Source organism: Chelonia mydas, chromosome 11 (assembly GCF_015237465.2).
Source record: "Chelonia mydas isolate rCheMyd1 chromosome 11, rCheMyd1.pri.v2, whole genome shotgun sequence".
NCBI lineage: Eukaryota > Metazoa > Chordata > Testudines > Cheloniidae > Chelonia > Chelonia mydas.
In genome coordinates this window covers 33,754,702-33,778,121 of record NC_051251.2, presented here as the reverse complement: position 1 = coordinate 33,778,121, position 23,420 = coordinate 33,754,702, and the positions used below count along the sequence as shown (strand labels likewise).

General features: G+C 39.5%; 1 protein-coding gene across 1 annotated transcript in view; it reads left to right on the top strand.

Moving 5' to 3' along the window:
• The window catches only part of DPP4 (dipeptidyl peptidase 4), a 76,445-nt gene extending 54,049 nt beyond the window's left edge, over positions 1-22,396 (top strand). Inside the window, exons 21-26 of the mRNA XM_027819101.3 lie at positions 921-975; positions 5,549-5,648; positions 8,119-8,183; positions 14,140-14,212; positions 14,481-14,554; positions 15,786-22,396. Coding sequence (XP_027674902.1) covers positions 921-975; positions 5,549-5,648; positions 8,119-8,183; positions 14,140-14,212; positions 14,481-14,554; positions 15,786-15,884 — 466 coding nt within the window. The 3' untranslated portion in view covers positions 15,885-22,396. The remainder of the gene's footprint in view (positions 1-920; positions 976-5,548; positions 5,649-8,118; positions 8,184-14,139; positions 14,213-14,480; positions 14,555-15,785) is intronic.
• The last annotated feature ends 1,024 nt before the right edge of the window (positions 22,397-23,420 follow it).

Below are 23,420 nucleotides of genomic sequence, written 5' to 3'. Positions count from 1 at the left end.
ATATAAACAAAACAAGGAACATCATGACATACAGTGAGGGGAGGCTCTGCTTCATCAGCAAAAACTTTATTATAGTGGTAATATTATAAAAGAGAGAGAGGATAATCTTGTCACTGTAGCATATGACTTGGAGTCAAGAGACCCATGATCTACTTTGGACTTGTCCACAAACTTCCTTTTGTGACTCTGTGCTAGTAGTCACTTACGGTGCAATTTTCAAAATGTGTATGTTTATTATATACCATCTCCTAGTCATTACCTTACTAATATTTAACTGTTGACTGATGACCAAGGACTTTTTGATAGGGAGCACAAAAAGCAGACTATATTTTAAAACAAATTATTGTGTTCAGTTCATCAAGACTGACTTCTGTTTGTATCTGCTGAGCTAATCAGCATTTTCACCTGTAGTCCTATTCACCATTCAGTTTATACTGGTGGACCTAGTTGAAGTAAATGAAGTCAGTTTGATTGCACCAGTATCACTGAGAGGTGAACTTCAGTGTTGAAAAGGAATTTACCTGACTTGAGTTTCAGGGATTGTTTTTCAGCCTTCATCTCTCCTGTAAGGACCTGATGTAATCCCTGGCTCTTACCATTTCATATCTCTGGGGCTGCCAATATCATACCAAAAAATCATCTAGGCTAAATCTGAGCTGAGCATTTTTTTTTTACAAAGCTGCCAGGTTTTGTTTTCTGTCAGTTACACACACAAAAACCTTCAAAATCCCCAGATTTTATGAAGTTCAGAAAAAGGTGAAACATTACATTTTGTCTCAAGCAATCACTGGCCCAAATGGTCCAGCCCTAGCTGTGTGAGTTAAAATGTCAGCATATCAGAAAACAGGGAATTCCATGTGATTACTACTACTCTAAAATCTCTGCAATCTAGTGAGTGTTTGATTTTTGTTTGCATTTAGAAAATTTTCTGAAATGAGCTTTGTCGATAAGAACAGAATAGCTATTTGGGGCTGGGTGAGTATTCAGATTACTTTGGCTGATGAATCGTTATTAGGTAATTATAAAGACTTAGCTGTTGTCTTTTACTCTACACACTAGCTACATAATGTGACGAAGTCTGCACTGATGCTGCTTCTGAACATGTCCTATGGACGAAAGGGATACCTCAATTTACAGAACTATCAAATTGGCAGCTCTTCACTAAGGCCTTGCCTCAGCAAATTTTTAAAGCACATGCCTAAATTGTAATTCTTTGAGTGATGGTCCCTCTGGTGCGCAAAAGACCTGCACAGTCAAGTGGGTGCTGAACGTAATCCAGTCTGGCTATATGATAGAGTTTGCATACCTACCTCCTCCAAAATTCTCCTCCCCACACATCCTTGGAGGCCACTCATGAGGGTATTCTTGAGCAACCCCTTATTGCAGTGAGGAGCAGTAGAACACATCCATCCTCAATACCAAGGGAACAGGTTTTACTCAACTTATCTCCTGGTACTGCAAAAGAAGGACAGTTGACAATCACTCCTCTACTTCCGCCATCTCAAGTACTTCATTTGCAAATCATATTTCGCGTGGTCACCTTGGCATCTATAATCTCATCTTTAGAAAAGGACATTTGGTTTATGGCTCTCAGCGTGAAGGATGCCTGTTTTTTCATTTAGACATTCATCCCATTCACAGACGGTTCCTTATATTCATGATGGAATCCGACCATTTTCAGTACAGAATGCTCCCTTTTGGAATAGTGACCGCCCAGAGTCCTTACCAAGATATTCTTGATTGTAGCAGCTCATGTCAGACATGGTGATCTCATTATCTTCCTGTAACGAGGTCGCACTCACCTCTTGCGAGTGCTACCTGGTTGAGTGCGTGTGCCTGCACTCTCTCTCTGTTTGTGGTGGGTCTTCAGTGACTCAGCCCTCTGGCCAAGTCATGCACAGTCTGTGAGATAAAAGCAACGCAAGCCCCTTTCGGGGTACAAGTCCAACAGGGGCCTCTCTCAGAGCCCTCTGTAATGTCTCTCTGTTTGTCCCTGCTCCGGAATAGAGCATTGCCCCATGGCTCCTTCCCTAGAGGCAGTATCTTTGTCCTCTCAGGGCCTTTCTGGCCCCCCAGCTCTTCAGCTGGGCCACTACAGTTCAGTTCCCCTTCTGGGGTGCCTCAAAGTCCAGGCTACTTTCCCAGTGGCTGGCGGGGGCAAGGACCCAGGTCCGCCCTCTACTGTGGGTCCCAGCCCAGGGACCCTATAGATAGCAGCCGTTCACAATGTCCCTTTAAATAAACTGTGTTACTGCTATAATTCCCTGGGCCACTTCCTTATGGCTCTTGCACATTCTTCACCCTTATCTCATGGCCTTGTCCTCATGGAGTCCCAGCAGCCAGTCTGGAGCACCGTCCACTCTCCTCCAACTCTAGCAAAGAACTGAACTTGCTCTGGCCCTGCAGGTCTTCTTGTAATGACCGGCTGGGCCCTGATTGGCTGCTCCTCACACAGCCACTCTAGGCAGGTTGGCCACTCTACTGCCCTGTTCTGGGGTGGGATGTGGCAGGGCCACAAGGCCTCCAGCCGGGGGTCTCAGGGCCTAGTCCACCCCATAGCACTTCCTCTATCTCGACGCCTGGCTACTTGTCACCAAGTCCCTCCAGGAAACATATGAGTCAGCTTCTGTAATGCTGCATCTCCTCTCCTCACTGGGAGTCAGTGTAAATCCTGAAAAATCTAGTCCCACCCCCACGCAATCTCTGGACTTCTTCGGGGTCACCTTGAATTCTATCACCGTAAAAGCATATTTGCCCAGGGACAGTGACTGTGAACAATATTGTAGTGCAGATCGAAGGCAACCCTAGAGTATCGGTGAAGACCTTTCTGTCTCTCTTGGCCTCATGGACCTACATCACCCTATTCACAAGACTCCACTTTCATTGCTTTCAAATGTGGCTGCAGTTGATGTATTCTCCAAACTGCTATCCCATAAACCTTATGGTAACATTTCCTGCCAGGGTAGTGTCTTCCCTGTTATGGTGGACAAATCCTCATTGGGTATGCGTGGGCGTCTTCTTTCTTCCTTCCTTCCTCTCTGATAGGATCATTATTACAGATGCATCGCTATTCGGTTGGGGAGCCCACTTGAACAGCTGCACAGAACAAGATACCCAGACATCTCAAGATTCCAAGATGCACCTCAGTGTCCTGGAGTTGCAAGTAGTCCAGAAGCTATGCAAGTCCTTACTTGCATTCATCCACACTCACCATGTCCTTATAATGCCAGACAAGGTTACGACTGTCTTCTACATCAACACGCAGGGAAGAGTGAGATTCATCTCCCTGTGTGCAGAAGAAGTCAGCATGTGGAGTTGTTGTGTCAGTAGTTGAATCACCCTATCAGCAGCTTACCTGTGGGGAAGCAGAATGTGCTTGTAGACTCTCTCAGCAAACATTTTACAGTCGACCATGAGTAGGAGCACAATGATTTGATATTATGCAGGGTTCTGTTCACCTCTCAAAGGAACAGGAGATTCATCACTTATTGCTACACAGGAGCCCTAGGTCACCACTCCCAGGCCAATGTTCTGCTTCTTCCTTGGACAGACCAGTTCAGCTATACCTTCCCTCCACTACCCCTCCTGACAGGAGTTCTATGCAAAATCCGGCTGGACGGGGCATGAGTCATCCGGATCACCCCTTATTGACGCAGACAATTTTGGCTTCCCAACTCCTATGCATGTCATTCTGACTACTGATCATACTCCCAGTGTTTACTGAGCTCCTGACTCAGGGGAACGGCAAGATCAAGCACCCCAGTCTGCATCTGCTCCTCCTCTAGGCTTGGTATTTAGATGAGCATCATCCTTAGAATGCTCATGCTCCACGACCATGCGAGACATCCTCTGCTGGAAGATGTTATCTAGCTAAATGGAGACGCTTTTCTTTTTGAGTACATCAAAGGAGCATTCTTTTAGAAACTGCAGATAGTCTTCTCATCTTGGACTACATCCTCTCTCTGAAGACATCAGGCCTGTCCATCAGCTCCTTGTGAGTCCATTTGGGGACAGTCAGTGCATACCATCCACCTTCTCAGGCCCCTTCATCTTCTGACATCCCCTGACCACTAGATTCTGGAAAGACCTAATCAGAATCTTCCTACCTATTCAGAAGCCTCCTCCCCAGAGGGACCTGAACCTTGTTCTCAGTAATCACAAGGCCCCCCTCTGAACCTTTAGCTTCTTGCTCCATGTCTCTCCTTTCCTCAAAGCCATCACCTCAGCTAGAAGGGTTGTTAAGCTTGCAGCAATGATGGCAGATCCTCCTTACAGTATATTCCATAAGGATAAGGTTACTTTGCGTATACACCCCAAATTCACCCCCATTGTAGTTTCAGAATTTCACCTTAACCAATCAATTCACTTACCTTTGTTCCTCCCAAAACCACATGATTCCTTAGGAGAACGAAGACTCCGCTCCTTCTGTGTTTGGCAGGCCTTGGCCTTTTACCTGCAAAGAACAAAATCAATCAGGAAATCCTTGAGACTTTTCATCGCTATCGCAGAAAGAATCAGGGGGCATGCCATTTCTATCCAGGTAATCTCCAGGACTTCTCTGCTGATGCCTCCTTTGGGATGGTGGTCCTCCACTCATCCTACTTAGGTACTGCTTCTCCGTCACCCTCAGTGGACTACAGTAGGGACCATCATTTGAAGAAGAAGGGGATGTTACTGACCTGTAACTGTGTTCCCTGTCTGTATTCCACTACTTGTCCTCCTTCCCCTCTGCTTTGGATCTTCTCTGATTTACAGTAGAGAAGGAACTGGAGAGATGGTCAATCTGCCCTGCTCTTTATCCCCTCGGACAGAGGTATGAGATGAACCAGGGTGCATGCATGGACTAATGGACACTACTTTCAACTCTCCAGCTGTGGGCACATGGTGGAATACAGATAGGGACCACGCTTCTCGCAGAACTTCCAGTTACTGGTCAGTCACTATCCCACGCATTGATAGCCCCATTGATTTCAGTGGGGCTGCTTGTGTGCTTGAACTTAAACACGTATAAGTGCTTCGCCATACTGGGACTGATGGGCCCAGTCCTGCAATGGCTTCCATGAGTGCTGATCCCTACACCTATGAATGTCATTGAAGTCACTAGACTCTGCAGCTGCTTGAGGGTTAGTCCATCGTTATCACATTGCAAGGTAAGGATAAGTTCCTAAAATTACTTCTCTTTAAATGTTAAGAGGAACTTTTCAAAACTGGCCTCTAAACTGTTGAGTGCAATCGCTTATGGCAGCAAGTAACACCTTTTCGATATTATGCTGCCTGCTTGCTTCTGCATATCAGGTACTTAAACATCTGTGTAGTGGGCAGTTTGTGAATTTCACATCTGCCCGTAGTAAAGGGTAATGCGTTGTTGCCTTGCCCTGGAGCAGACTGAAATGGAGATTGTCACTCCCCAAGTCATAAACTTGATTCTTGATCTTCCTGCTCCAGAGGGAGTACCAAAATTGTGATGGAGGTCTTAATATAAAAAACAGGTGTCAAAAGTAGTGGAGCAGATGGACCCCTTAAAATAACTGTATTGTTTTCTTCTCAGTCTTATGGGGGGTACGTGACCTCCATGGTGCTTGGATCTGGAAGTAAAGTGTTCAAGTGTGGAATAGCTGTAGCCCCTGTGTCACGCTGGCAATATTATGGTATGTGATGTCTTCTCAGTTACAAATATTCTCATATGATTTGCAGCATAGAGGCTGCGGAGAATTGATTCTTTGATTGTATAATACTTTGATTGTATATTAACTGGATGATCTCTCATAAATGCCATTTGGTCTGTTTTGGTGAGCTGTTGTTCAGTATTACACAGTCTCTCCAAATTCTGTTTTTCATTTAAAAAGTCAGATCCTAAATTTAAGATAATCTGTTTAACCTTTATAAAGCACAGAATTACTGTAATATTTGCAATATTACTATAATGTAAATGTCTGCATTTGCATTCATAAACTGCCATGTGTTCTAAAGTGTTGAGAGATCATTACTGAGTGTTATAAAATTAATTATTATTGGTACTTGTTTCTTTAAATTACTACTTTGGTTACAAGATTGCACTATAGGAAGAATAATAACATTTGTGTTTGTAAATTTATCTCTTAAAGGGACATTGAGTATTTTTAAGCCACAGATGTGAATTGCATCAAAATTATTTCCTTAAGTTTAAAATTCAGATTTTATAATTCTAGTTAATTCTCTGAAGAAATTCCATCAAGAGACTGGATGTCTGGAAAATAAAATCTCTATACACATATAACTCATTGTAGGTCCAAACAAAAAACAGTTTCTGTGTTCACATGGTAGTAAAAGGTTTCAGAGTAGCAGCCGTGTTAGTCTGTATCACAAAAAGAACAGGAGTACTTGTGGCACCTCAGAGACTAACAAATTTATTAGAGCATAAGCTTTCATGTGGTGCCACAAGTACTCCTGTTCTTTTTATGGTAGTAAAAGGAACACTCCCATCTTAGTCTCACTCAGTACATTGATTTGTTCGTGATTGGTTCTTTAATGCTGTCACATGACAAATGTGGCAGGATTGAAAACAGATTATTGTAAGGTTCTATTTATTCTTACAAAAGACTTATTTATAAATTTTTTATATGTATAATGTAAAACAAAAGATTATAATTGCCTGTAGGAGCTTGTTTGTTAGAAGGAGCAATGTCAAGATTGTAGCCTTGAGCTAAATGGGGAGTCTTACCACTGAGTTGGATCTGGTCCTATAAGTTTCCTAGCTAATATGCAAGGGAGCTATTTAAATATCTTTCTCTGTGTTTAACTTGGGATAGGAGGGGGTGGGTTATTCATTTTTTATGAAACAAGACTAGACCAGCACAGTAGTCACTTAAAATGCTTTACTTTAATAATTAGAATGTTCAGCTTGTGGTTACTACTGTATGCAAGCTTCATTACTGAGAACCTTTGACACTAAACTTTTAAAGCTATTGCACGTTTGTCAAACAACATAAGCGGAAAGTTGCATAAACTAAGGTCAAATAGGCAAGAAATATTAGGCTCTGTGCTGTTGAATTCTTTGGGATTAAATACCCCTTTTGGTGACATTGGTTTAGAAAAATGTTGGCTTTCAGTACCTTCAGAAAAGATGTTTAATGTTAGTGATTTGCAAAAGCCCATACAGGAGTCCACTATATGTAAATGATGAACTTGTGTGGTGAGTAATTGCAGAGTAATTGTAGCCATTAGAATGTGCAGCATAATGAGACACACATCAGATTATTCCCCTCATTTGTTATGTAATGGTCATTTAAAAATACATCCTCTAGTTCAGAAAGTTTTATTTATTATTATTATTTATTTTATTTTACAGCTTTTAGTTACCTGTAGTTGCTGTACTCAAAATGTCATGACCTTTTAGGGCAGATAATCCAATGTAGCAGGAATCCTATGCAAAGATTTTATTTTCGGTGACAATCAGAGAAACACTAAAATTCCAGACTGTAATTTACTAGATCAGTGAAAAAGACACAGTGGAATTAAAAAGGCAAATCAAATGTAGGTGGTTCTCTATGACACTTGTAGTAACCAATAGTTAAACAGAGATTGTGCTTATTGTACCTCAGTTTGTGGATTTTAGTATAGAAAAAGGCAGCAAATCTGACAATTAAAAAAAATCAGACAACATGCTTAAAAATCTCTGAGAAGACCTGAGATACTGAATATAAATGTAAAGATAAAACAAATAAGGTCCAATTCAGTCATCAGGGAATAATCCAGTTTTGGCAGTTTCCTTTCTTAATATCATTAAATTCTGAATACCTGAGGCCATTTATCTGGATGATTTTCAGAAACCAGTCAGTAGATGCTAGAGTCTCCGCAGTTTCTTTAAGATGACTGAAAGAGTAACAATAATGTAACATTGACACAAGGTGATATATTAATATTCAGCATTCAGGTGTCCATGGCAACAGCAGCATTAAATATTCCTAATGATTATGGATACCCTGTGAAGCTCATTAGGGAAAATGGTGACTCTTTCCAAAATGGTAATGCATACCTTATGTCTGTGAGTAACACAACATGTGGACTCTCAGGTAGACAAAAGCACTTATGAAAGTAGAAGGCTTCTACTATATTGTATTCACACTTCTAATATTACAGATTCAGTATATACAGAGCGTTACATGGGTCTTCCTGTAGCAAGTGATAATCTGAAAAACTATGAGGTAAGATAGTATTTAATTCCTTTTTTACATAGTTTAAATATACTTTCTCACTGGAGCATATGATATAAGAAATTATTAATACATTCCAATTTTTTCCAGAATAACTTCTTAAGTTACTTGTTAAATATTCAAGTTGTGTTACATTGTGCTTCTAGAAGTCCTAGTGTTACTACTTTCTGGATTTAGAATTAAGTTGTTACACTATTTTCCTGGAGTTGGAGGTATGTTGAATAGATTAGTTTGATCTGGATATTTTACAAACAGTAATCACAAGCTGTAAATCATGGTTTTATTTCAGATACCAAGAAACTGATTCAATTAAAAACGTGATATGCTATTGGGCAAACTATGCTGTGTCTTTAAACAAACTCACTCAACCAAAATGAAGTCACTGTGGTTCCTCTAAGGTTTTGAAATGTGCATTTTCTAGATTATTTGGATACCATGTTGTTAAATTTAGAGAGATCTATCTTTGTTTCATGCCACAAAAAATGTCATGGGCCTGCAGGAAATTAAAAATCCTGAGCCTCCTTTACCCAATTCAGTCAGATTAACTCAAATACCGTGTGTTTCTTTATAAAATGACAAACAAAATGCAGTGCATAAAAAATGAAGAGGAACGCTCTTGCAGTATTGCAGACCTGTAGCTTTCAAAAATCATGACTCAGGTCCCCAAAAAACATGAGATTATTTTAAAAATAATTAGATTAAAATATATATATATTCTTAATATGCTTTCTGGTTTTGGAGCCTGTAGATTGCACTTCATATTTTCACATTTTCCTCCATACTTATGAGAGTTAGAAACAGTTCTGTGTTGTTTTTTGTTTGTTTTTGGTTTTGATTTTTTTCCAAGACTTGCAGTAAATTTGCAAGAGAGCAACACTGCTCCTGTTCAGAACCTGAGGATTCAATCCAACCTGAAGTGGGGAAACCAAATTAAGGGAACTTGGACCCTACTCTGTCAACAAAGTTGTTATACTTCTGGTCTAACCAGATAACTGGAGATTCCCATAGCACAATGGAATACTCACTGAGCCAGCATAGAAGCTGTAGCCCACCTCCCCCAGCCCATGGTGTAGTGGATTTCTTGAAGGAAAAGAAGCAGGACCATGTTGACCTGTAGACCAGCTGCCTGAATAACCCCTTGGAGCTGTAAGCAGCTGTGGGTAAAGCAGAGCAGCTCTGAGACATCACTAAATTAAACTAGGGATGGGACCAGCTACTAACAAGAATTAGGGGAGCATAAAACAGCCATTTTAAATGCTTCCAGGGACTTCCACCAGTGTAGGGGGATTCTCTGGTAGGAGTAGAGTCAGCATGACTTGTAGGAATGGAGGCGTGTTTCTGGCTTATATGAGCATTTGGCAGCCAGGCACAAATTAGGGCTTCCTGTAGGCACCAGGGACCAAACCAGCACCTAACAAGCCTCAGATTACGAGAGATGCACCTGTTCAGCCCTCATAACGGCTGAACTTCAGCTGAGGTTAATTTGGTTCCAAGAGTCTGTTTGCTGGGAGGAGCTGAGAAAGGAGTGTCAAAGAGTCCATTGTGAGAGGGGGAAATACACGGGGAAGAGTGTGTGTCTGGAGGAGACAGGGAATGGAGGGTTGGTAATTTTGGTGAGTTCAGCACATAATTAGTCTTAAATCTCCCGTGGGTTACAAGCAAAGAACGGTAAATTGTGCTCATTGGGAGATGCAGTGAATGTTCTATGAAATATTTAGATAGACTGAAATATCTGCTTTAAGAACCCGTCACATTTACATAGGCAATACAGGCTATCCTGTGGCAATGACCTGGCTCACATGAAAGCTGCTGAAAGTGGTGATGATTGCTGGAAGAGTCCTTGAACAATATCTGACTTTTCATGGCTTCATTGTTACAGGGGACAGATCATGATCCATCATAGCCTCCTTGCCTGACCAGATCTGCTTTTTCCCAGCTGTTAGCTCTATCAACCTTCCTTTTGGCCTTCCCCCGCGCCCCAAGTATCCTCCTTTTAAGGCAGTGAGAACAGTAGCAGATCAGCTAGGTAGTAATGTAAATATAAGTCACATTCTTGCTACAGAATGGAACATTAACATATTGGGTGCACAAAGTCATTCTCCAGCTTCACGGCACAGATGGCACCAGAGGACTGTTTGATCCTTTCATGCCAGGAGTTGAATTTTCTTGGCACAGCATCCATTGCTGGCAATGTCCACCTTGAAACTGCCAGTACCAAGAGCTAAAGGTTTTATATGTGTTACTCAGAAGACTAATTGGGGAGGAGGGTGGCTAGACAGAGAAGGGGGTGATGATATAGATCATGTTGTCACACTAAACACCTTCCTCTAGAGGTAGAAAAGTTTGACTACAGGCCTTGCTCGTTGTGTGCTGCAAGAGTCAAAAGAAGCTCTATTCCTTTGCCTGTTCAATACCCCCAGTGATTCATTTTGGGGAATTTGTTTGCTCCTGAGAACCTTGTTTCTTGGAACCTTGCTGACCCCAATCAGAAATTAGCCCCTTTCTTCAAGGCTCTGTAACAATGACTTTCCGTCTCATCAAGAAGAGCTGGTACAGCCTCTCTCTATCAAAACTGCCCTTACCTCAACCAGAAAGGTATCAGCAAGGCAATGTTCCTTCCCCCTCTAAATACTGAAGGCCCTGCCACTTTAGTGCTGACAGCCACTGCTCACATGTGAATCAGCGACTAGACCCAGAAGCCGAGCCCTGGTCTTCTGTGTGACACTGTGATGCACTAACCAGAGTGCTAGGGCCAGCCCTCACGTTGTTGCCCTTCACGCACGTTGTCACAATATCAGTTCCATCCGTACATTTGGAATTAAATTTTTTGAGGTTCAGGTTCCTTTTTGATGTTGGGAAGAAAGTTTGAGAGATGATTTAAACTCACATCCTGCTAGCAAGCTAATTAGGTGGGATGGCTATTTTTAGGCTGGCCTTGAAGTATGAAAATAAGAGAGTTGGCAAAGGAAGGGGCACAAGCATGGCTAGAACTGGTAGTAGTGTGTGGCAACGGTAGCAGGGCAGAGATACGGCGCAGAGAAAGAAGGGAGACCAGTTTTGTTCCATTCCCCTCAGTGGAGGTTGTAGAATGGGGTTGCACCAATGTCAATGAGAATAAAATCTGGCCCAATTTGTCCTGTAGGCTAACTAGGGAGTCTTGTTTAATGGAGGAGGTTTGTAAAGGTGGCAGATCCCTGAAGTTAATGGAAGTTATAACACACCAGAAGTAGGGGCTAACGCAAAGAGTGCAAGCCCTAGGCTGATGTGTAGGGGAGTGGGTCACTAGCCTATGGAGAGTCCTGGGGCTTAGTTGGAGAGATCATGACAGGGGCCTAGAGCTTACAAAAGGGACTGTTCAACTTGTGAAAGAGATTATTTTGCAGTTCACTCTGAATTTGATATGCTTTTGGCAAGTGTTTGAAACAGTCATAGATTTGGCAATCCTTCGCTAGCAGATTTGAAATGTTCAGTCCTTAAGAACTGCTGCATCATTAGGTTATGCAAAACAGGGTACAATTTTGTAAATATGCCATCTTGTACTGATTTGACATTTGTTCTATTAGCTGAGACTATGCCAAAGGGAGAGAGACCTTCAGATTTCAGCCAAACCTTAACTTGTTTGTTGAGCGCTGATAAAATGGTGACTGCTGTGTGATCTTTAGCGAAGCCAGTTATGCTCAGTGTGGCCCAGAGCTGAACACTTGCACTGACATGAGCTTTGAGAGCAGTGGTTTGTACAATGTAAGTCATGAAAGCAAGTAATCATGCTGATGTATTGGATTTATTTACCCTTAAATGTGTCCTGGGGTCTGATTAAAGTATCAGTTCTCTCTCTGAGGTGTAACTGAGGCCATCTAACCTGAGACTGCTCCTGACTTAGAAACCTCCAGTGTTAGAAGTAAGCAGGTCATATTCTCCTCCCTGGGTTTGGTTGGGTGCATGTAAAAGCAGAATAGGACCACGACTGACCATAAATACCCAGGTTTAAGCGATAATCTGTTGGGAAAACAGTTGCCTTTGTGTATTTTGTGTTCTCCGAATTCTTGGGAAGTATTTACAAATGAACTTGTCTAATGTTAACACTCGGAGGAAAGAGGCAAAAAAAAGCTGGTCTCAGACTGACGAAGTTGGTCAAGTATAAGGCCTGAAAGTCACAGAGTAGAGGCAAAAGGAAATGACTGACCATGTCATGCATCTCCTCTCCTTCACCACAATGTTCTCTCTTCTCACCCCTTCATAAATAATAAAGGTTGATTTGCTGGCATGACTAAACAATCAGTTGTAGGTGCTGCTTCTCTGTGCATGTGGACAATGTTCCACCCACTGAATGCTGCTTAATTGGTTTTGCCACTGGACCATTACTTCCTATTTCTCATTCTCTCTGAATGCTGCTGTACTCATGTTTCTCCAGGCAGTTGCCTTGCCATAGCTTTAGACTTTCCAACTTTGATATTTTCTAGGTTGTTGTTTTTTTTTCATCACACCTCCACCGTACCAACTCTTGTTTCAGTAACCACTGTATTCAGCTTTTAGTATGTCACTGGTTTCCAGTCAGTTAATCTGTCCTTACTGAGCCATCCTCTTCGGTTACTCTGATTCTGATAGTGAAAGTTGAAGTGGCTTGTGGTTTTTTTCATTTAGTTTGCAATTTACAGCAGACCTAATCTTATTGAACTGTATAACATTAAGTCCACTTTTTGCCGTTAAAGTGTGAGTAAGTAATATTTACAACCACTTTAAGGGTACTTTATTAGGACAGTGTAAACAGGCATAAGTGTAAATGAGGAGCACTATGTGTTATTGTTTCTTGGTAGCATGCTACATTTGATTTTTAGATCTAAAACCATGAGGATTCTATAGCTAGACCTAATTTTTAATAATATTACATTTGATCTATTATCTATGAAAGAGACAAACACAGATTCCCATTTACACTTGTCTTCCATATATGAGATCTTTTATATATGTAATACAAAAAAGTTTATATAAGGGTTCAAGCAAGACTAGCAAAAGAGCAGTGTAACATTGTTAATGGATGAAAATTTGCATTTCACACATTTTAAAAAAACATTATCCCAATATATATGTTGTATTTCTCACCAGGCCTACTTTATTGTGGTCTCAATGTGCATATCAGAACATTGTCCTGTACCCTTCCTTGTTCAAATAAATGATCTCTTCAGCCTGCATTTCCTCTTTTTCTTTCCGCAATTCTCAGGTTATAATTGCAAGTCCAGCAGTTATCATATTGCTGGTTAGCGTACTGTTGTCAGTGTTTTAAATTTGTCATGATTCATCTTTAGTCACTGCTTTTCTCACGTCAAGATTTTTCTACTTCCCAAGGTGTGACCTAGCTTCAGGTTATGTCTTTGGTTCAGTGTTATTTTCAACTTGTATTTCATATTCTCTCAATTTTTTAAACATCTATTACTCCCTCAGTAAGTTTAAATATCTAATCTTTTTGCTTAGAAATAAAAGGGTCTGGTTATATTGATATATCATACATATATTGTAGTGTATGTTTTGTTGAGGAAAGTGCTTGTTCAGTCTCTCAGAAATAGCCAGTATATGCTACAGTAGGATGCAATGTTGTCATGGTAATACATTTTTAAATTGTTTGCTGAATCGCACTGGAAACCCACGGCAAGTACAGGGCTGCAGGCCAATAACAGCATGTCAGCAATGCATTGCGTGGGGGCCTCTCTGATAACTCTGTCCCTCTGGAGTTGTAATGCAAGGTACTTTGCAGACACACTGCACACACACATCCCAAACAGAGAAGCACATTGTGAATGTTCCCATATAAAGTACAACACTCTTGTGCACACTTGAACGTGATTTTGTTTATTTTTATCCAGAGGCCTCCTGGTTACGTTAACTGAAAGGAAAGTCGTTTGGTGGCAAACTATTTCTTGAACAATAGCACCTTTTTTTTTTTAATTTTCAGAGTTCAACAGTCATGGCCAAAGCTGAAAATTTCAAAGAAGTTGAGTATCTCCTGATTCACGGAACAGCAGATGGTGAGTTGCAACTAATTAGACATTTTAGTGTTACAGACAGGTTTGCAGTTTTACTACTGACAAAACAAAATCAGGAAGGGGCAAGGCTGTTACATTTACGTCAATAAAGTAATCTAGCTTTCCACAACTAATTTGTTTTCTGGTAAGCAGTGCAGGAGAGGCTTGTGTCTTACTCCTGTTTGGGTGTTCTGTTCATTGTTCTGTTTTTCCCTACAATGGCGCAGAAGCCATTTCTGCTTTACCTTTTCCTTCTCTTTCTTATTCCCAGATAACGTTCACTTTCAGCAAGCAGCACAGATCTCCAAAGCTCTCGTTGATGCCCAGGTGGATTTCCAAGCAATGGTATGACTCGATGCTTATAAGGAATGTTGTCAGGGCTACACTCTCCCTTCATATCTACCTGGCAGATCTGAGAAGAGAATGTAGCTCTTACTTTTATTATCTCAAAAAATATGCACATATTATGGGGAGGCATACATAGCAGTTGCCTTTTTGAGGTTGTGTTGAGATTTGTACCTAAACCAGGATGACAATCTCTGTTTCAGCTTCAGTGTCTGAATTAGGCACCAGATTTGGCAAAATAACTCCAGAGGACAAAGTAATTTCCTGTATAATTTTTTAGTAAATTATTTGTTAACTTTCACACAGGGAACAGGGGAAAATTTGCCTTTTTAAAATTGTATCCTCAAAGTTCGTAGGATTCCTTTAGCTACCTAAGCACAAACTGCACAGTCACAACTCCACAGTCAAACTCCATCAAACTCCACCGTCACACACTGGTATTTAATTCTGCTCATTTCAGGTGTGGCCTACACACAAGATGTTATCAAAGTCCTTTCCCTTGGTATATTTCAGCTAGGTTAACCGACAAACCTGTTCACAGACATCGGCTACTTGCCTTTTCTGATGCTACGTGTGGCAGCTGCCTCTGATGGAGCTGTAAACTGTCAGCCTGAAAACTTGTGCTGCACCTTATCCTTTCTCCCTCTGACCTCACCCCTGGCAGGGGACCAGAAGGAGGGAGAACTGAAGCCTAAGCTGTCACAGATCTGCAGCTGTGCTACAGAAGCAGTTGCTCCTTCAGACAATCAAGAGTGGTAGCATAGCAGGGTGAACAGAGCTTTGATGGAAGAGTACAGCTCCGAAGGTTACCAGGAAAGGAAAAGGGATATTCTACGGGGCTGGGCTCTGTAGGGGGTTACACAAAGGATAATGCATATCAGCATTGATGGCAAGCCCTGTGATTAACTGTCAACAATGACACATATTTACTAAAAAGTCCACATAAATTCCCACATAAAATCCTGTTAGAGCAAAGTTAAGGCTGATAGACAGCATGTCCCACCACCACAAGCAAATAAAGCAAGGAAATAAGCAGCTAGGTCACTCAGCACCTCATCTACATTCCCTTCTCAGTGGCCTTCAACTACCTCCGCCCTCATTCCAAACAACCGCCTGGAACTCTGATTGGGTACATGTGTCCTGTTTAATATTAAGAATTCTATAGCATGTATTACGTTGTGCATAGTTCTGTATGTAGCCAGATATAATATTGTTTGTTTCTTTTCCCTAGTGGTATACGGACAAAGACCATAGCATTGGAGGAGAGGCACACAGCCATATTTACACCCATATGAGCCATTTCATAAAGCAATGTTTCTCGTTGCCCTAGTACCAACGTGGCATTTCATACCATACTGGGATTTCTTTATCAAGTTGTTAATAATGGCACTTTTCCAGTAGATTCTCTCATCTAAACTTGCACTGAGCCAATATAACTATTTTTGAGAACATCTGAAAAAAAATTTTAAATCCTTAATGACCGTGTAGACATCATGTCAATTTTTATAACAACCTCTGTTGCCAAGCAACTATCTCTTTTTTATTTAAATTTGTTTTAAATCAGGTTTTATCAGAACAAGAATGTTTACATGTCATTTGCCAAATTTCCTTTTTTAAAGTGTGGTGTTTCAATTAATACCTTTTTGTACTTACTACTTTCACTCTAAAATGGAAATGTACGTATATGGTCTACTTCTTGGTGATATTGATTGATAAATTACTCATATGTTCACAAACAGAGTTGCTAGCTGAATAGAGGCAGAAGATTGGGGGTCTGGAATAGAAAGGAAGTGTGCCCTAGAACATTATAACTAGATTTGGCAGAACTTGATTTTTATCATTTATCTATTTAACCATTTTTCTATTTTTATCCATTTAAATTTTCATTTGTGCAAAATTATGGATTTTAAGCATACTTTTTGATGTTATCTATGTCATTCACAGTTGCAGGAAATTATTAGGGAGCATCAGACAATTATTTAATGACAGATGTTGAGATAAAGCTTTATAACCATTAAAACACAAATTGACATCACACCTCAAAATATAAAAAGTAAATATCCTTAAATCAAACCAAGTTCTCAACCGGCATTTTTTGTACTTTATTTCAATGGAATAATATTTTTGTCAGTTTGTATGCATACAGTGAAATTGGTGTTTAACAGGTTATAATTAGGCTTGGAAGTATTTGATTTGTCTTGGTAAAGAAAGTTCAGATGATTAAGAGAGATCTTTTTGAAATTTACTGAAATCTGAATATTTTTAGTGACAATCAGGATGAAATTTTCAACAAAAACTTCTACAAAATTATGGCTTATGTTTTTACCTGCTATACTAAAAACAGCTACAAGAGACTTATGTTAGTATTCCATTTCTTGCAGAAAATTCTATTTTTTCAATACAATCCATTTCATGCGATGACATGACAAGTCTGCCTTGTAGCACACTCTAAAAAAAAACAAACTGTGATTATAGAAAAGCTTTCTGCAAAGCCCTTGAGTAATACCTATCAAAACAGTGGAGTTGAATTCCACAAGTGCCTAAAGGGCAACAGCGTTGTGGCGCTTACTCACTCCTTAATCAGACAGACTGGTATGGACTTTGATGGGAATTTGGTTGAGTACAACCTGAGCTAGGATCTTTGGTCCACTGTTACTTATGTAATCTTTGTGAGGCAGGGATTGTATTACCTCCAGTGTAATATACAACACTGGGCATGTTGCCAGTGCTTAAGATATAGGTAATCAGTGAAAAATTAAAATGCAACCTGAGTATCTAACGATCATTGGGAGCAAGGGCTGGATGATGTCTTTGTATAGAAATGTGCTACAGTGTTTGAGTTTTCCACAACCTACTTGTAAATTTCTCTCAGATTTATCATCAGGCTCCACTTAACAGTCTCCCCACTGGGAAAATCAGGAATAATATGAGCCTTTTAGAATTAAAAATAAAGTGACCATATAGCCCTATGGCTTTTAGCAGAGTGCTCTGTACTCATGTATGAAAAGAGCTAAACCATTTATCTTAAAAGCAGAACAGCAAAATTTGTAATAGAATAAAGGCATAGTTGTGGTACCAAAGACTTTTTTCTGAACAATAGCTGTAGTCCTTTTATCTAGTAGAAAACTTGACTAAGAACTCCAACAACAGATACGTTTTTGTAATGAAGGAAACTTAGGCCTTGTCTTCACTACTGGGGTAAGTCAACCAAAGTTACGCTATTCCCATCTTAGGTCGACTTACCCTGTTGTCTTCACTGTGCTGCGTCAACGGGAGACACTCTCCTGTCAACTTCCCTTATTCTTCTCGGAGAGCTGTAGTACCCGAGTCGCCCGGAGAGCGCTCTGCCGTCGATTTAGCAGGTCTTCACTAGACCCACTAAATAGACCCCTGCTGCATCAATTGCAGCAGCATCAATCTCCCTCTAGTGAAGACCAGCCCTAAGTCCAGTGCAGTATTTCCACCTTTTTTATAATTGTGTTTAGTCCTTGGTAGTATCATGCAACAAAGCATCATATGACTATATTACATTTAGCACATTGGTTTCTAACATATACCTGTCACATAGTTATTACATGTGCATAACGGGTTAGTAGGGTTAGGTGTGAATCTAGAAGTAGACAGATAAAATCCGGGAAGGGAGAGGGAACAAAGTCAACGTAGCTTTAGCATTCCATCTCCATGAGGAGACAGGCATGATTCTAGTGGAAATAAGGCTGCAGTTTTCACAAACATGTACCTTGAAAATTGTATGAACACCTCAGCCTTGCCTCATTTACTCAAACAAAACCCAACACCTGCTGTGAATGAGATGATCACCTGCATTACAGTGGTGTTTTTAGGTGCAATTTATTAATATTTCTAACGTACTTTATCCCTATAGCACCTTCTACCTAAAAAGTTCTCAAAGTATTCTATTTCCTCTAAGCGGGAATAACAGCCAGCTCACTGATGCCAGAATGAACAAATGATCCTATTCACTCAAGGGAGAAGAAACATTACCTAGAATAGGATCACAACAAGCTATAGAAATGACAAGTAAATCAAGGAACTTTTCTTCCCTGATGGATGCCATAGGTGCACATAATAGCTACATTCTTAGACGTGACAAGAACCGTGAAAAAATGTCAACCAGGATAAAATAATCTCTCATGTAGAAACCAGTTTTTTTATGGGCCACAGGACTACACACAACAAATATGAGCGCTTCATAAAGGATAGCACAGAATTTCTTCATTAGTGCTCACAGGGAAATCTGCTACAGGAAACTTGTCCATGGTGGTTTACACATAAGCAATACATGCTGTCCTCCAGCTAACAATGATGCTAGAATCTGAAAGGCAAAGTCCTCTAGATTCTAGACATGTCATTCTGTTTTATTTTATCTATGAGGCAGAACAATGTATCTCAAAGTATTATGCTGAGTAATTTAAGATACTTAGGTGATAAGTAACTAAGAGGACATAGTTGAAAACTGATTTGAAGCATGAAGCTGTAATATTACTGGGGTATGAATGATACCACATTTATAGCAGTGCTGCATTGTTGGATGCCAGGCTAACATTCAGGAAGAATACAATGGCCTGTTTCTGATCCCTCATACACCCACATTCCCCCCCCAACTCCATCCAATTACACCAGAGTAAGACAGAGCAGAATGGGAGACCCCCCAGGCTAGAATCACAAGGTGGATTTAGGCACCAGTGTCCACCAGTTAGGCATAAGTGATATGTCCCACCTGAGGTGCTGGAGAAACCTCCTTGATTCAAGTAGCAGTGAAGTTGTCACCACATAATTCGGGCAGCATGAAACGCCGTGTGGTACAAACAGTAAATCGCCCAGCATTTCACCTCTCCCTGCTGCAATGGATTCCACCACGTCACAGATTCACTGCAGTTGTAGGCCTGGCACTACTGCCTAAGCCAGCTCTGGTGATGTTATATAAGGGATCAGTTTAATCCAGTGAGCAGAGGAAAACACACAGATCTGCAATCCAATTATAAGTCAGATTTTATCTGCACTCTCTGTACAATGGGCCAGTGCCAGCTGAGACTGGAGCACTGCAGAAGCAGTGTTGATTATAACTATGGCCAGTGACCACAATACAAATACACGGGGGGTAGGGAGTATACATAACTGCAATCTATACAGACTGAGTTCTACATCCTCAAGCGCCAGTTTATTACAAACTTCATGAAAGGCTGAGAGAGCAGCCTCGCTGGGCCTGCAACTCGCCCTCCTGTGCCTGTAGGCAGGACAGGGGGTGGGGGAAAGGCTGAGCCTTGACTCAGTACCCTCTTGGACCTGCCAGAACAGGTGAGTCAGTGCACCGAGGGAAATAACTTGTGTAAGGTATATGGCTGGTGTACATAAGCTCCACCAGAGCAAGGAGAGGAACCAGAAGCCGTCTTGGGACTAAATCATAGTCTGAGTCCTGGTCTGCACCTGGGGCAATGCAACTATGTGCCACCCCTGTTCAGTGGTTGTGGCAAAGCCACAATTTAACATTTAGTTAAACTCATCCAATCTCAGAACAGAAACCATGTGACTTGTGATCAATCACAATTAGCTAATACAGATTGTATATTGAATACCTACATAGGGCACTGACTAGACACAGAGATCCACCTGCACAGAGCAGCTTGCAGGATTGGCACATACAGTTGTCAATTAAATTACTTACTCCAAATTGTTCACCGAGCTGTGAGCTCCACCCACATAACTTCCTTAGCGTACAAGTGAAACATTTCAAAATGTCTACCTGATGTAGCATTTCAGATGTTTAAAACAAGAAACACACGTCACGCTGCATAAATGCCCCGCAGACTAGATCATTGTGTCTTGCAATATAAAAATGAAAATCAGTTAGGATAAATATTTATTTCCACATAACATTTCTTAGTCGTGAAAAACACAATATTCTATTCACATGTACACATTACTTAAACTTTTGTAATAAATTACATCAAGGAAATTCAGTAATTTTGACCAGGAATATGAAATTAGAAGTAAATACATAACACTACATTTGCATTATATTTGATGTGATTTCAAAATGTTAAGATTAACATTGGAACAGCATTAAAATTCACAAGAATAGAGTGACTGTAAAAAAATACTCAAATACTGAACGGAAATACAGAATGCCACTGAATACACTGATTTCTTAGTATTCTAAGAGTTGGTTATGTGAAACTTCCTATTCACTTTGATCATCGGTAACAGAAAGTCAGCAACATATCAAAACACCAGCAGGCTGCTTCCAGGGATGAACCAGTATTGTATTTCTATACTAAGCTTAAAACAATTGGAATGTTACAATGTATCATCAAGTACAAAGCATTTTAACCTTAATGTGTCTGCATTTTCCCTAAATTTATAAATACAAACCATTCTTTCTTAAATGTAAATCCTTCTTTGCATCCATTAAATATAATTTCCTTAAAAATGACCTTAAAGGGCTTTGATAATACTAAGTAGAGTTTAGAACAGTGATCCTACTTATTTGCAACTGGCTAGATTAGTCAAAACAGCTTTAGAAGCAGTGCTTTTCATGTGTTGGACACTGGGTGTGAAAAGTCACTCCTTTTAGCTTTGTGGAGCGATTATTAGCGTATTGGAAGAGCTAGGAAGCCTTAAAGCCCTATAAATTGATCATTGTAATGATTACAAGACTGAAGCCACTAACACAATGATAAGAGTTAGCCTTCTTTAGTTTTTTAATTTGTTAAAAAATAACAAATCATGACATTTCCACATAATGCTCTAAAACTTTTGTTATTGTTCAAATGCTTTAATGCCTGATCTTACAGTCCTTATTTCTGTAAAATTTAGCTTGGTTAAAGACTGAAGGATCATGCCATAGTAAAATCAGTTTGTATGTATTAGAACAACTTATTTGTAATGGTTTTAAGTACGGCTGTCAAACAATTTTAAAAAATCACAATCACAAGATAAAATAAAAGTCGTGATTAATCGCAGTTTTAATCACACTGTTAAATAATAATAGAATGCCAATTTAAATTTTTTATGAATATTTTTTGGATTTTTCCTACATTTTCAAAGATATTTAGTTCAGTTACAACACAGAATATAAAGTGCAGAGTGCTTACTTTATATTATTATTTTATTACAAATATTTGCCCTGTAAAAAAGAAACAAAAGAAATAGTATTTTTCAGTTCAACTCATATAAGTACCGTAGTGCAATCTCTTTATCATGAAAATGCAACTTACAAATGTGAAATTTTTTTTTGGCTTGGAAATCGACGCATGAAAGAGCATTATGAATGTTTTGTATATCTGGCATGTAAATACCTTGAAACAGTGGCTACAACAGTGCCATGTGAACACCTGTTCTCACTTTCAGATGACATTTTATTGTACAAATGTAAATTTCTGTGTCTTAGTGACTGGCTGAACAAGAAGTAGGACTGACTGGACTTGTATGAGGTGAATTGAAAAATACTATTTCTTTTCTTTTATCTTTTTTACAGTGCAAATATTTGTAATAAAAATAATATAAAGTGAGCACTGTGCACTTTGTATTCTGTGTTATAACTGAAATCAATATATTTGAAATTGTAGAAAAACATCCAAACATATTTATAATAAATTTAAATTGGTATTATTGTTTAATAGTGCGATTAAAACTGCAATGAATCATGCCTATTCTTTAAACTAGTTAATTTGTTTTGTGTTAATAGCATACATTAACTGTGATTAATTGATAGTCCTAGTTTTAAGCCATGTCTTAATTTGCAATTTTGAGTTTTGTTTTTAATCAATGTGCATTTAATGGAATAATGAAAAGAGCGTGTAACAAAAACAACAGTCGACCAGCTCTAAGTCTCTTGTGTATGATTCATATCTGGATGACAGCAGGGCATGATTGTAAGCAGAGGGGTAACAATATAGGTGTGCAACATAATGTATGATTTTATTTTTGGCGTTTAAAGGTTTTAGGCAATTAAACAGAAAACCAATCATCACTAGGAGGGCAACATAACTGCATATGTCTGGTAAAGATTTGTATCTACAGAATTCCCACTAATATTATAAAATACTGGGTTCATTAACAATATAATGCAGCTGTTTGACCGACCACTGCAACATTCAGTACAGTACAAGACACTGTAATCACAGCTTGCATTTTTAGCAAATACCATAAGAAATATCCAATAATGTGAAATATTCATTTTTAACAAGGTAAGAGAATGTTTTATATATTAGATATGTGATTTTATGTTCCAGTTACATACAAATGTGAATATTAAATATTCTGTATTAATTCAAGGAAAACTGCATAAATATTAGGTCTGATAACAGTGCTCTTAGTGCAAGAGTAACCCTCGAGTTCAGTGGGAAAGTTCACATTGGTAAGGATTATTCTAGCGAGACAGGATCAGGTCAGTCATTATTTAAAAAAAAAAAAACACAAAAATCTTTAAAACTAACTTTTACTCGTTAATTTGGGTCTCTTGAAATAATTGACTAGAGCTAAAAAAGAAATGGGGCTATGTTTCAAGTTTGTCTTGAATGAAGTTATTAGGGATTTTCACACAGGCGAAGTAGAAAAATCCAGTACAAAGCTACTAAGTTAAATTTGAAAGAAACTATGCTTACTAAATTGATTAGATGAATTCAGTATTAACAAATGGCTAACACATAGCAAGGAAAGTGAAGATTCTTGCATTGGGTACAGTAGATTTTTGCACAGATATCTGACAGTGTAGACATTTAGAAGAAAATGAAATAAATATTGCACTACTTACATTACCTGTGCTAGTTTGGGATGAAAGACAAAGTTTACAATATATGATCAAATCAGTTAGGTTAATGATTGTGGCATTCCTTTCATTTGTTTG